The 13,427-nt window shown below is 43.1% G+C and overlaps 1 protein-coding gene across 1 annotated transcript in view; it reads right to left on the bottom strand.

Moving 5' to 3' along the window:
• LOC142959281 (calsyntenin-2-like) overlaps window positions 1-13,427 on the bottom strand; it is a 130,008-nt gene that overhangs the window by 60,127 nt on the left and 56,454 nt on the right. The window contains exons 4-5 of the mRNA XM_076100527.1: window positions 11,773-11,981; window positions 6,057-6,206 (exon numbers count right to left, since the gene is read on the bottom strand). Coding sequence (XP_075956642.1) covers window positions 6,057-6,206; window positions 11,773-11,981 — 359 coding nt within the window. The remainder of the gene's footprint in view (window positions 1-6,056; window positions 6,207-11,772; window positions 11,982-13,427) is intronic.

The following is a 13,427-nucleotide window of genomic DNA, read 5'->3' on the forward strand; positions in this document are numbered from 1 at the left end:
CACACTCAGTCACGGACGCACACACGCGTGACCGTTCTCGTGATCAATGCAGGACACGGACGCAAAAAAGGAAACAGAGAAAGTTATACAGGAAAACAAGCAGAGTACCAGAGAGGGGATGGAAAGTGCAAAAGCAGCAGCCAGGCAGCCTCAGACGGAGATTAGAGAGGAAGCAAGAAAGGAGTGGGAGGTTAGAGGAAATGGGAAAGGGAAGTGCCGAGCAATTTATTTTCCTCCTTCCTCCCTTTAATTCATTCTCTTCCTACTCTTATCAGAGATCTGGAGCATTGGTTGCCACACACACACACACACACACACACACACACACACACACACACACACGGCAAAGAATAGCACACGAGAGAGTCGAGCAGAAAAATGCAACTCCGCGCTTCCAAGAGAGAAAAATGCCTGAGAACCTGTTTTGATTTCAGATACTACCTGAGGTTGGCTCTCAGCTTTTCACCAGCATGACATGCTTACACACTGCTCTCTGTCACTACGAGCCTCTGACATCCTGTTAGTAAAATATCAGCAGAGCTCATCTTTCAGTTTTTCCTCATTCTCTTTGGCTCAATTCTTGAATGAGAATTGTGTTTTTTTCAAAACAATAAGTTTTAAATCTCTGAACAGTTAGTTTGTTGGTTTGAATTTCTCATTCATTCGTGCAAATTTGCTCGTGTTTTACTAAAAAAGCTCAGTGAGACACAGACTAGCCTTCAGCCTGGCAAAACTGACAGTAAGCAGTCAGTGTCAGCAAAGAGAGTAGAACACAACTGAGATTTTGACATGTAAGTCAAACGTAACGTTACATAGAAAGTAAAGGTATAAGTAGAAAATTGTACACCTCTTAGGACAGCTCGCATTCAGACATGCAACGTAATATAAGGAGACGCCACCGGAGTATTGGCAACTTGTTTTCTTCGGTAATTCCTCGGATTCGTGTATAAAAGAGAAGTGTTAAAGAAGACACTCTTTGTATTATGAATTCTGCATCCACAAAGAAGGTGTCATGCACACACACATCAGTATTATGTCACAGGGAAGTTTAGTTAGGGTTCTGCTTGGTTTTCCTCCATCCTCTAAAGTCCTCTCGGTTTAGTTTCTCTCTTTGATTTGTGTGTTAATTAGCACAAGTGGCTCCACCTGTGCTGATTGGTCATTCTTTACATCTGTGACAGCCTGTAATTTGCACGGGACATTTGGATTAAACCAATGAGACCAATGGCTGTTAAGTTAAATTGCCCGTGGGTGAGAGTAAATCACAACATCCATCTCTCGCTCCGCGTCTCGGCACCTTAATCCTCACTTCAAAGTTGAGACTCACTAGCCTTTGTTGAGGCTGCTTGCTGCGCATTCAGCATTTTCAGAGGGAAATTACAATAAATTCTTCTTGTTTCTATGACTATGAGATATAATTCCTAAGAATTAATTACGATGTCATTATTAAGGATGTCACTTTACAGTTTTAGTGATTGTTGGACGGTCTTACTTGGGAATAAGGTAACTATAGAGCAAGGAATCGCTGTCAGTCTGTCTGTCACATATCTCGAGAAACGCTTTGTCATGGCGCGGACAAACGAAATGTTTAATATTAATAAACTTTTATTAACATGCCAACAGCCTTGAGCATAACAATGTGATTAAAAATGTTAAACGTTGCCCAGCACTAATATCTATATATATATATATCTATATACAGTATATATAGATATATATATATAGATATATAATGTTTTTCCTGAACCTGAGTGTGATTCATCAGTGAGCCTTTGTCCGTTCTGAACAGGCGCGTTTTCGCTGCACTCGTACATATACACACGGACATCTTTGTGTTTGAGACTAATTTAACTACTTACACCCTTGTTTCAAAAACCCTCTGTGCGATGAAGTAGTATTGATGTATGGTGCTTTAATAACTAGTCTCATCGTCTACATGTTCCAAAGATATTCATCTTTTATTCACTCTCCTTACGCTACAAAGGTTCCTCCTCCTGGATCTTCAATCAAGTGTCTGTCAATGAATTTCCCTTCATTTACATTTTGTAGAGCAATCGAGACATCAAACGAGCAACGAGCATGGTATGGGATGTTTTTCTACATCAGCTTCACAATTCTTTCAAGCCTTTGTGCTATTATATATTCATTGAACCATCCCAACAGCATTGTTTGGATGCCACAGAACACTCCTGTTGTCAAAGGTAAATATTCAACGCCACATCTTCCCAAAAAAAGAAGCAATAATGACGTCTCATTACGGAGAAAGTGACAGCAAACATCTAAAACGTAACCTATGTCGTATCGCTCTAATTATTCCCTGATAGTTTAGACGCCTGAACTGCAGTCTGAGGTTCAGACTAATTGCCTTGACTGACAATATCCATGGGTTCACTCTTACTTTGGAGCAGTTTCTGGGTAAAACAGCATGCGAAGGCACGTGTGCAACCACCACATAGACACACACACACACACACACACACACACACACACACACACACACAAGCTTGTGGACACAAGTACGTGCCATACTCATGCACAAGGCTCAGAGCCATACTCAACACACAAAGCGTGAATATGAATATGCAAATATATTTTTTTTAATCAGTGTGGCAATCTGTCACTCAAGACTTGTGCTAAATTGTGTTTGCCAGCATAGAGCGGTTTGTACTGTGTGTGTGTGTGTGTGTGTGTGTGTGTGTGTGTGTGTGTGTAGAGAGAGAAAGAACCTTAGGGGTTGGCCAACTTCTTTTGAGTTGCACACTGAAGAACTTTACATGCTGAGGGATCATTTCAAGTCCGTGTGTGTGTGTGTGTGCGTGTGTGTGCGTGTGTGTGCGTGACTATACCACCTGTTTTTAGAGTACATACGTGACAGAACTGTTGTAGGTTTTGTTTGCTGTGAAACACGAGTGCATTAATGTGGATGTAGGGATGTTGGTGAAGTCATATCTAATACAATTAGATGTAAACTTGCAAGCAAACAGTTGCTTATTCACACATCCAGCAGTTACAGAGCAACAAATCATCATTCATTTGTAATCGTGTTTCTGTCTCCCTGATACATGTAAGTCCATTGTTCACTCTGTTTCAGCTCTGGTTTCACTCTCTACCAGCTTTGTGTTTTTAGCTGCTGTGTGCTTCACAACCTTCAACTAGCTAGTTGCTTTGTCTGTCTCCTGTTTGGTGCAGAGCAGGGTTTTTCTTGCCCGCTGCAGCAGCGAACAATGCTATGAGAGCGAGCCAAATAAGTGGAATTGCGGCCGGACGCCCAAACTAAGCTGAAAGTTGATATAAAGCTCCATAAAGGAGAGGGGAGCTGCAGATTCTGGTGGTAATTCGATGAAGGTCCATCACGGCGATTGACAGCTGTCACATAATCACTGTGTCATTTGATACGTTGTAATTAAAATATGGACAAAAGCTGCTTTGAAGCTACAAGGAGTCAATTATATTTCGTGTTGAGTTTGGCCATCATGGTAGAGTTTTCGAGCACCAGACTTCCTTAAGAAAACCTCTCATTTTACTGCGACAGGGTCCGTCAGTTTGCACCGCGCAGTCCTGGTTCTGGTTCTCCAACCATGATCCAACCCAGTGGCACCGCATCAAGAATAACTGTATAGAAATAGACAATCTTCTCGCTGATGGTGTTGTGTAATTACTTACATAGAGGCATCGGTATTAAATTAAGACTGTTTCATATTAAATACTTAAGTTTCTTTAGTAACTAAAGTAGAGGTATGGAAAAGTTAAAATACAAGGATTTCTTATTAAGCAGAATTGTTTCATTCAGTGTGACATCGTCTTTATAAAAGGTTGTAAAATAAAATGGAAACTGAAAAGGAAAAAGTAGATAATTTGAACTACACACTCACTCACACACACAGGTGTGTGTGAGTGAGTGTGGGTGAGAGTTTCCACAGGCCGAGTGAGGACATGTGATTAGAGAGACACACAGCTGAGCCCCGCTGTCCAGAGCCGGAGACCATAACTAACTCGAACAGACAGATCACTGTTTTTGGGGGGTTTTAACAGGAGAAAGCACATCTTTTGTGTGTGTGTGTGTGTGCATGTCAGTGTGTGTCTTTGACATTCCCGTAGTAGCCTGCCTTTGATACAACATCCACTAGCCCTACTAAATATCCCCTGATCTGTGGCCATGGCATTTACTTCCCCTTCATCCTTCCCTTCATCCCTGCTGCCAAACAACGCTCACAGGGACGACTGCCCTTTCATCAAGGGAGAGCGAGTGTGCGTTTGTGTGTGTATCTTCTCGCCATAAGAATCCTAATTTGAAGGAAAAATGCACCCACCAAAAAAAAAAAAAATACATATTGCAAACAGGCTTCAAAGACAGGATTATCTCTGAGAGCCTATAGAGAGGGAGTTCATGTTGCTCTGTACACCCACGACAGGCCTGGCTGCTCTGTGTACGTTAGCACGCGTGTGTGTGTGTGAATGCTTGTGTGTTGTGCGCAGACACTGAGCTGCCACATACTCCTGCAGTGACTGCGTGAAGATGAAGATCAATGCATATCAAACGTTTGACGGTCTTTTTGATGTGAGCAAACATAGGATTTAAGTGTACGGCTGTGTGTCTGTCGCCGGCTCTCTTGTGTGTCGGTAGTTTCTGAATGCTTTCATTGCACATCGAGACGTCTGTGATTTCACTTGCCGTCATCATTGTTTGTAACTTTGCCTCTTGGCATTACGCTCTTAGAAAACCCCCCCACTGCACAGCATGCTGCCAAGTGCTGCCACAGCGACTTTGTACTACTTGCATGTACTCATTTTGAAATTGAGAACAAAGGGTGAAACTTTTACTCTTTTTTCTTTCATTGTTTCTTTTTCGTTTGTTTGATTTGGTGACCTTAATTCGTCTGAATCTTAAAATTGGTCTCTAGTCTGGTAGAGCTGTTGCTGCACTGCAAAAAGCCCTTCTTGAGAAATAATTTAGGCTCGACCGTACTAATGTTTGGAGTTTCAAGACGCTTCTTGAATCATTTATTGTCTCGATGCAAAATGAATTGATTTTGCTTTTTCCATCTCGACCTTGCGCTTGAACATTTCTGCCTCAGATCAGAAACGTGTAACTTCATCTAAAACCCACGGGCATGTGTGTTGCCGCTTGTTCCTGAGAGAAACACGGTATGGAGGAATTGAATTTGAGCCAGACAACTCGGTTTCTTACAGGGTTCAGTGGCTGCCACTGAGCTGCTGCCAGGTTCCTCATTTACCGCTGTTTATCACCGCCGGCCCCGCTAACATCACGCCCTGCGGGACGATAAATGGCTGGATGCCAAAAGAAATCCAGCACATGAATCACCTTGTTGATGACAGAACAACACAGATTGCACGCGGCAACATGTAGAGCCGAACCCCTGCCTGTGTTCTGTCTTCCATCACATGATCCGCGTGCCCTCTCTGACAAGTGTAAATTGCGTCTGCAGTTGCCGCCGAGCGAGGTTTGTGCCGCTCACCGACGACACTCGTCTTAGCCTTGTTAGGGCTGCCACGACTGCTTTCTGATGTGCTAAGAGCCGCGTTGGCTGTGTCACTGTGCTCTTAGTAAAGTGCTGTTGATCACACTGGCTAAACATGACAGGCCAATTCCTCAGGGAGGAAAGGAGAGAAAGAGAGAGAGAGAGAGGGAGGGTCAGGGAAGGAAACGATTAAGAGAGGCAGAGGAATATAGTAAGCTATAGGTAGAGAGAGGGAAAGGAGAAACTAGAATGATCGGCACAAATGGAGAAAAATGAGGTATACAGACCACAGTAAGTACCACACATTCAGAGGTATAAGCACACACGCCGAAGTAATGACATGCAAATAATGGCATCTGTGTTTTCTGTGAGCAGAAAGCGAACACACAGCTCTTAGTTCACACGCTGTACGATACAGTCAGGCATTATCAAGCATTGTACAAACTTTAAGTAGTCGCGCAGCAAATAATCGCATCTGCGTTTCTGGATGTTTGAACGCTGCTCAGTCAGAACCGCCTGAAATCACTGCAAACACACACACACACACACACACACACACACACACACTCGGCCCACCTTGCCAGCCAGGCTTGCAGACGGGCTTGACGTCGATGCGGACGGGGACGCTGTGCAGGGCTCTCTTCTGGCCGCAGTCCCAGGCCGTCACCTGGATCTCGTACTGCTGCTGGCGGTCGTAGCTCAGCTTCTCCGTGTTCCGGATGTTGCCTTGGGTGGAGAAAAGAGGTTCAAGGTAAAAAATTCAACCCAAGTTGCTTTTTTGCTTCATTATAACGTGCTGTAGAGTAAATTCAGTTCCCCCATCGCGTCTTATAATGAATGAACATTTTTGCGCTGACAGTGCATGGCCACAAATCGCTATGTTTTGAAGTTTTAACATTTGAACAAAGCAAAACATGACCTACAATTATGCCAATTAATAAAATGTCCTCTGAACAAAGCACGTATGCAAAAAGCACTTGTGAACTCAATAAGTTCACACAACAATGGAAGCGCACATCGTTAATGGTAAACCATCAACTGAAAGGCAACGTAAAGTATATTTGCGTCAATATGTCGCCGTGTTATTAGTCAGCTGGTTACAGTAAACCGTCTCCTCACAAACGTGATGTTGCAAAACGTTAAAGGTGACAGTCAGCTATATACTTGCCAAAGAAACATCACTTTGTCACTTTAGTAATGTTTGGCGTCGTGCCTCTGGAGAGCTCGGATGTCGGACGTTGTACATTTAAACTGGGAAATTCAAACATCTGGGTCGTCTGGAACACAGAATTATTCTGTGCAGTTTTGGTTTCTGTACTTCAGTATCTCGTTCCAGCGAGAGAGAAAAAAAACCAACACCTGAAATTAATTTAGGCAATTAAGGTTAATATGATTAGTCTGGTTAAGGGGATGGGATGGTTCCATCGTTGGGGCAAGAGGCCTTTTTCACAGAAGACATGTCGGCATGTCACAGTTGGAAAAGCACAGGTGCACATATTGTCATGAATAGTTTTGGGTTTATAGTCCTGAGGCTTAAAGTAACTCCTAACTGGCCAAATTAGGATAAAACTCCCAAAAAATAAGGAGCATGTGAGTCCTAAAGTTAAAGCTCAAAAGGTTTTTGTCTAAGAGAAATTCATTGTAGCATTAAAACTCTGGCTGTCGAGGTTTCAATGTCTACTAACTGTTCCTCTGTAGCCACGTTTTATACAGGTCAACATTAGAGGGTTCTCTGTGCTAACAGATGCTTTTTGGCTGCACTTGAATATGATAACCTCTTATTACTCATACCCTTGATCCTATTTCATACTAATTATGGAAAATGAGATATTAACGTTATTGCCAATTTGCATTAAAAGACACTAATGTGATTACAGAGAGCACAAGAGTGAGGGACTGAGCGGTTAACTTACCACTCGGCGGTGAGGGTTTAATCAGCACAACAAATACAAACAATCCAATAAAACCCATGATCATTTGTGCAACTCTTTTCTGATTAGCCGCTGAAAAAAGCCAGTGAACTTTGAATATTCTTCACGGCCACTTTGTTTGCACCAGCTGTAACTAATTTGAAAGGAATTAAGCTAAAGACGTTTATGCTCGTGAATGCCTTTTGATTGAAGTGAACTTTTATTTTGCCTTTTATCTCGATTTTACCCTTTTTCTTTCACTTATTCTTTTTCATTCCTCTAGTGTCCTTTTAGGAATTTCATTAAGCATTGAGTTGAAAATCTCTTTCCTTCACTCTGGCATAAGGCCGTGGAACTGGTGAAGTGGTTCTGGAAGTTATTATGAAAATGTGTCATGTTTTTGTGAAACCTTTTATTCTGTAATAAACACCGCAAAAACCCAAATCTGTGACTGAAAAATAGTCCAGAGTTTCTCGGTCACCAGAGATTTGGAGACTTTATGGAGTCATAAAACGGCTGTGTGAGCTTTTTACATCTAAACGAGCTTCATTTCATTGTAGTAATAAGCAATGTGCAACATGTGATTTCATATTCATTGCTGCTCTGAACTTTCAAATGTATTCCTAACGGAGCAGCACTTCAGTCTGATGACTTCTCCTCTGTTTACTGACACAAGACTTCAGAGTTTAGTCTGTATAACTATAAAAAGTTTAAAAGAAGTTAAGTATAAACTTTAAACTGCCTTGAGGAAAATAAGAGCAGTCCCACTCAAGTGTCTTCTACTGTACAGCCTTGTGTTTCTGTCTGGCTTATCAGACTTATTAGATAATACAGAATCTTTATGTATCGCTGCTTATCTGCCTAAACACTGTGTGTTTGTGTGTGTGTGTGTTTGCTTAAAGGAGTAATGGGTATTTAATTTCAATTTTAAAGCATCATTATATATCATTGTCAAATTAACTGTGATGCCTTAATTGAATCACTATAACAAATGAGATCATGTTGGGATGACAGGTAGCCTCTAATCTTGCACAAGTGGTTTGATTACCGCTAATGTTTCTCAAAATTAAGACCACGTTTCCATTAAACCCCCGTCGCTTCCTGACGCAATGAAGGTATTAGTACCGGCCCTCCCCTCACCTACCTGGTGTTACCTTTGTGAAGGAAACAAATACATATATTAAAACTACCCCCATAACCGAAGTACATATTCATCTTTTGTTTATCGTATTATGACTTTAGACGGGGCTTTTCCAATGTCTGAGAGAATGACCCTGATTACATCGTTGGTTACCTCACACCTTACAATTTGTGGGTCCGTCACGTGATGCCATTGAGCCCAGAAATACTTTTTCCCGTAGACTTAGATTGGGGGAAAAAGTGTGGAAAGTTGTGGAAAGCCTCCTGCGGCTCCGGAGGGAGCTGTGGGAAATCTGAGGCATCGACTCAAGTGATGTCACTTGAGTAAGCGGCATATTGTTCATGAAAAAGGGACGGACGGACGGACAAACAGCCCGACAACATAATGGCGCGGAGGCATATAAAATGAGGTGTCAACGATTTTGTGATGTCAGAATGAACACAGCACAGAACACAGCACCTCAAAACAGAAACAATTGATCCACTCGTCTCTACAGTACAATCAGCATCCAGACCACATTCAGTGACTGAGAGGCTCCTGCCTTGTCGGTAACCGCGGCCCGTTTACCAAACCAGCGTCTTTTCTAATGCTAAGCAGAGTGCATGAAGGGAACTCTTGTGTCTCCGTTAATATTTAATGAGTCTCCCGCTACAGACGATTGACAATGCTCAACACGCAGCCAGGCCTGGGCGGGGAGGGGGCACCCTGACGGAGAACACTTGCGGGAAGCAGAGAGCTTTGGGAAGAGACACCGTCGGCCCTTATTGGCTGCGAGTTGAATCGTAGCTGGAATGAGTTACTGCGACTCGTATTACAGACCGGATTCGTCTTGAGGTTTCTGTATTGTGGGGAGAGAGGTGCAGAGGGAGCTGAATGTTGATAATGTGATATATTTGAATACGGGAGTGCGAGTGGGAGGATTAGATGCAATTCATACGAGGACGGCTTTGTTCGGCTCCCCGTCCTCTCCCATTCTCTGTCTCCCTCTCAGCTCGTTTAGAATTCCTTCCCTCCTCGTTCTGCCCTTTCCAACCTTCCCGTTCCATTTCAATGCGCATCATTGTCTCACTTTTCTTTGCAGCCTCATCCGATCTCACTGTTTGCTGCCTCATCTGTCGTGCTGCTTGCCTCCTTTTCTTTTCGCAAGTATGCGGATGCACAATCACACACTCGCACCTTTCGGCATGACGGAGGGTCGTATTCCTTCAATTAACCACGTCAACTTATCCGTGTCAGCAGGCTGTGCGTGCTGTGACTGCTGGCAAGGGTGGCCAGCGAGGAAATGTCTACTTTACCCTCCATCTCGCCCTCTCTTTGTGCCTCTCTATCAAAACATACACACAGACAAAACACCTAGCATCCGTCACTGTGAGATCCATTCATCAGCCCTTTATAATTACTATCCAACACAACCGCAGAGCATTAATGCTGCTTAGTCCTTCTCGTCTGGAATTATTCTGTATTATTCTTATTGTCACCAAAAATCCAAACTTTTAGTCCATCTCTTTCTGTCTTCCCTGCTCTGTGTGTGCGTTGTTCCTGTTGAGGATTTTGGGCATCTAAAAATGTCTCGTTCAGCATTTGGTTGTGCTTAGCTCCACCTTCTCGTGTCACTTCTGGTAGCAAACAACCAAGATGGCGATGGCCAAAATCCAAGATGGTGACGGCCAGAATGCAGAACTTGAGGCTCCAAACCAATGTCCCCAAACCAATGGGTGCCATCATGTTTACTAGGTCCACTTCTTATATACAGTCTATGGTATTCACAGTACCAAGACGGGCTATGGGAGATTGACTGAAAATAAAGGACCATGTGACTCAGTGCAACGTTGTGGCTCATTGGTGTTATTAATTGTCTTGGGGCAGATAAAACAGAGGTTTTAAGTTATTCAGGCTTTGGCTACACAGTTTTCTATTTGCTTCTCTCGCTGCTCCTCTCTTAACACTCGCTCTCACCCTCACAGCCAACTCCTCCTCTCCTCCCTCCATTCTCTCCCTCTCTCTCTCTCAGGTGCTCTTGAGTTCAAGAGCTCTCAGAGCCTTTTCCTCAGCGGTCAATGGCTGAGTGAGACCCCTTCAAATGGGGAGAGAGAAGAAAGAGCACTCTGGCTGCAGCCTCCCCCCCTCTGTATCACTCAGTGCAGTTTGGCCCTAACCTCAGCCACTCAACCTTCGTACTGCAACACCTCAGCAGTGGGCAACGCTCACAGGAAAATAACATAACAGCAACGTCTCTTCCATCGTGTCCTGAATAAAGACAAATAGCGTGTTTGCAGACTGTTTAGATGAATCACTAAAGCCAGTTGTATTTAAACAGCCTGTCTAATAGTGGTAACAATCAAGAGGGCTAAATTCTGCGTTCAAGTGTGCACTCGAAGGACACATTTTATCCTACTTGACTTTGTGTGAGCTTCGCAACAACAGTGTTAAAAGAAAAAAGACAAAACTCTAGTGTGTCCTCCATCAAACTAGGAAGCACCAAAATGTTTCAGTAGAGGACATGTTATTGGAGAGAATACCCAATCTCTCACAAACCCATTATGGCTGTATTTGTGTGTGTGTGAGTAGCAATAACTACCATTAATTGAAATGTTCATGAACCAAGTTACAAAGTACAAGTGGCAACTTGTCAAAGAAGTTCAAGTAAATTTGTGAGGGTATTTGAGAGTGTCTGATTTTTTTTTTTTTTTGTGCTCAGACCTTTCTGATCTGATTTGTGGTGACCGATGGCTCTCCGGGCAAAGCTTGACTTTGTCCTTGGAAAGAGCAAACAACACATTTTATCCTGGGGAGAGACATCTGTCACGACCAGAGTGTATGCAGATACACATGTGTGTGTGTGTGTGTGTGTGTGTGTGTGTAGTATGAGCGTATCTCTTGTGGCTCTAAAGTGCATTTCAGTGCAGATCAGGAGAGTGCAGATCACGAGAGCCACTGTGTTTTGACAGAAACGTAATTTTGCATTTTCTTTAAATATGATTGAAAGCAAAAAATAACTTTATGGGAAGATGTTCTTTGGCATAAGGAAAATTACTGACATAAGTGAAGCAGAAATGCTGTGGATGTGGCTGGTGGAAGGAAAATGGGTCGACACCTCACCTCAACATCTTCAAATTCACTGAATATCACACCCTGTCGACAATTTAGGTGCGTGAACAAGATTCTTTCTGGCAAGTATCTGAGGGCTTTGGCAACGGGCAGCCCTGTTACTATTAATCCCGGCATCCTGTATTCTACTCACCGTTGCGATCTATAGCAAAGGGCGTGCTGGTGGTGGTGATCTGGTAGTTGCAGATCTGGCTGTACTGTGGGGAGCAGTCCTGGTCGGTGGCCTCCACCTGCAGGATGCTGTCGTAAATCTTACCCTCCGTCACTGCGGCTCGGTACTCGGGCTCCCGAAAAACCGGGGCGAACTCATTCACATCGTTGACCTGGATGTGCACCACGGCCCTGCAGACAACAGGGGGCAACAGAGGAGAGGAAAGTGCAGATTAGTGTACAGAAGTCCATCATCTGCATAGAGCAGAGCGAGTTTTAAGACAGTTGATCCTGTTACCTTGGTGCTTACAGGACAAAAGGGAGAGTTGTAGTCATTTAGACAGGATGAGCAACTTCGTTATACTATCGGCTTCGAACCAAACAGACCTATTTTCCACAGAGATAAACAAAACAATCGTTCTGGACCCACCGACATTTTGAAGATCATTAATTCACAAATATAATAGTTATTTTTTAGGAAAAGCTGTATATTTTATTCGCTACCTTTCTAAAAGCTCTGAGGATGTTTCTCTTTCCTTTTTTTTTCATTATTCATTTCCATAAAAATGTTATTGATGTAACTCATAAGGGCGCTCCCCACCAACTGTGCACATGATGCTTGCTTTGCTTTTAAAGAGGGAGTGGTGCTGAGCCTGTATAAACGTTTGCATAATGTGTTCTGCAGGTCTGGAGAAAGCTTTTCTGCAGCGTCTCAGATGATTGTTAAGTTTGAATGGTGGAGCGCAGAGTTCACTCCTGGAGATCAATTCGTGAGGTAACCAATAGTCACAATGTGCTTTGTGTAATACACCGCGTGTACCTGACCTGACCCAATGGATTGCTTTGATTGTGTTGCTATATGGCAAAGTAATCCCCTGGATCTCTTCATGTACTATACGCACAATTCTTCAAGTGCACTAAACTGCATTAATTAATCATTCCATAAGTGATCTATCAGCAGTAATTCATGTTAAGTCACACATGGGGAATAAAACCCCACCATTCATCACTTTAGCAAGCCTTCATCAATACTCTCCGGCGGCCAGAAGGCAACAGATTGCATAATCAATCCTTCGATTCATTGACTGACAACCGGTGATGGATGACGATGGGACAGACTAATACACGTTTAAGCAACGAATGGCAGAAAATACAAAGTAGTGCTGTGCTTTGAGAGACAAAGGGGAAGAAATGAGAATGTGGTTTATAGGATTAGCTAGCCGGTATGGTAACGAGGGTGAAATGATCCTATTAGAATAAACTGTAAATATCTCTCCAACATGTGGTCGTCTGGAAGTGGAGAATGGACAACAAAGAGAAAGACAGGTGGGAGGCTGAGCCCACGCAGAAAGGATTTCCACACTGCCTTATCGCTCCCTGTCACAAGTGCACAAAACATTGGCGACTAATTGTTTTTTAGCTTCTCCACACAAACGGATCCGCACTTAAATAGTCACAACTGGAGTGCAAGACGGGCAAACATGGGGTACAGGCAGTGGTGGTATAAGTAGGTTCACTTAAAGTCCCAGTGAAACGGAAGTTAGACCGTCTCTACTGGGACGTATTTCACAGTGAAACTAAACATTTGAGCGGTGAAATGTTACAAGAGGGGTTTAAATAATATGATTTGCATTTGAT

This window comes from Anarhichas minor, unplaced genomic scaffold (genome assembly GCF_050575085.1).
Source record: "Anarhichas minor isolate MPS153535 unplaced genomic scaffold, ASM5057508v1 ptg000026l, whole genome shotgun sequence".
Classification (NCBI taxonomy): Eukaryota; Metazoa; Chordata; class Actinopteri; order Perciformes; family Anarhichadidae; genus Anarhichas; species Anarhichas minor.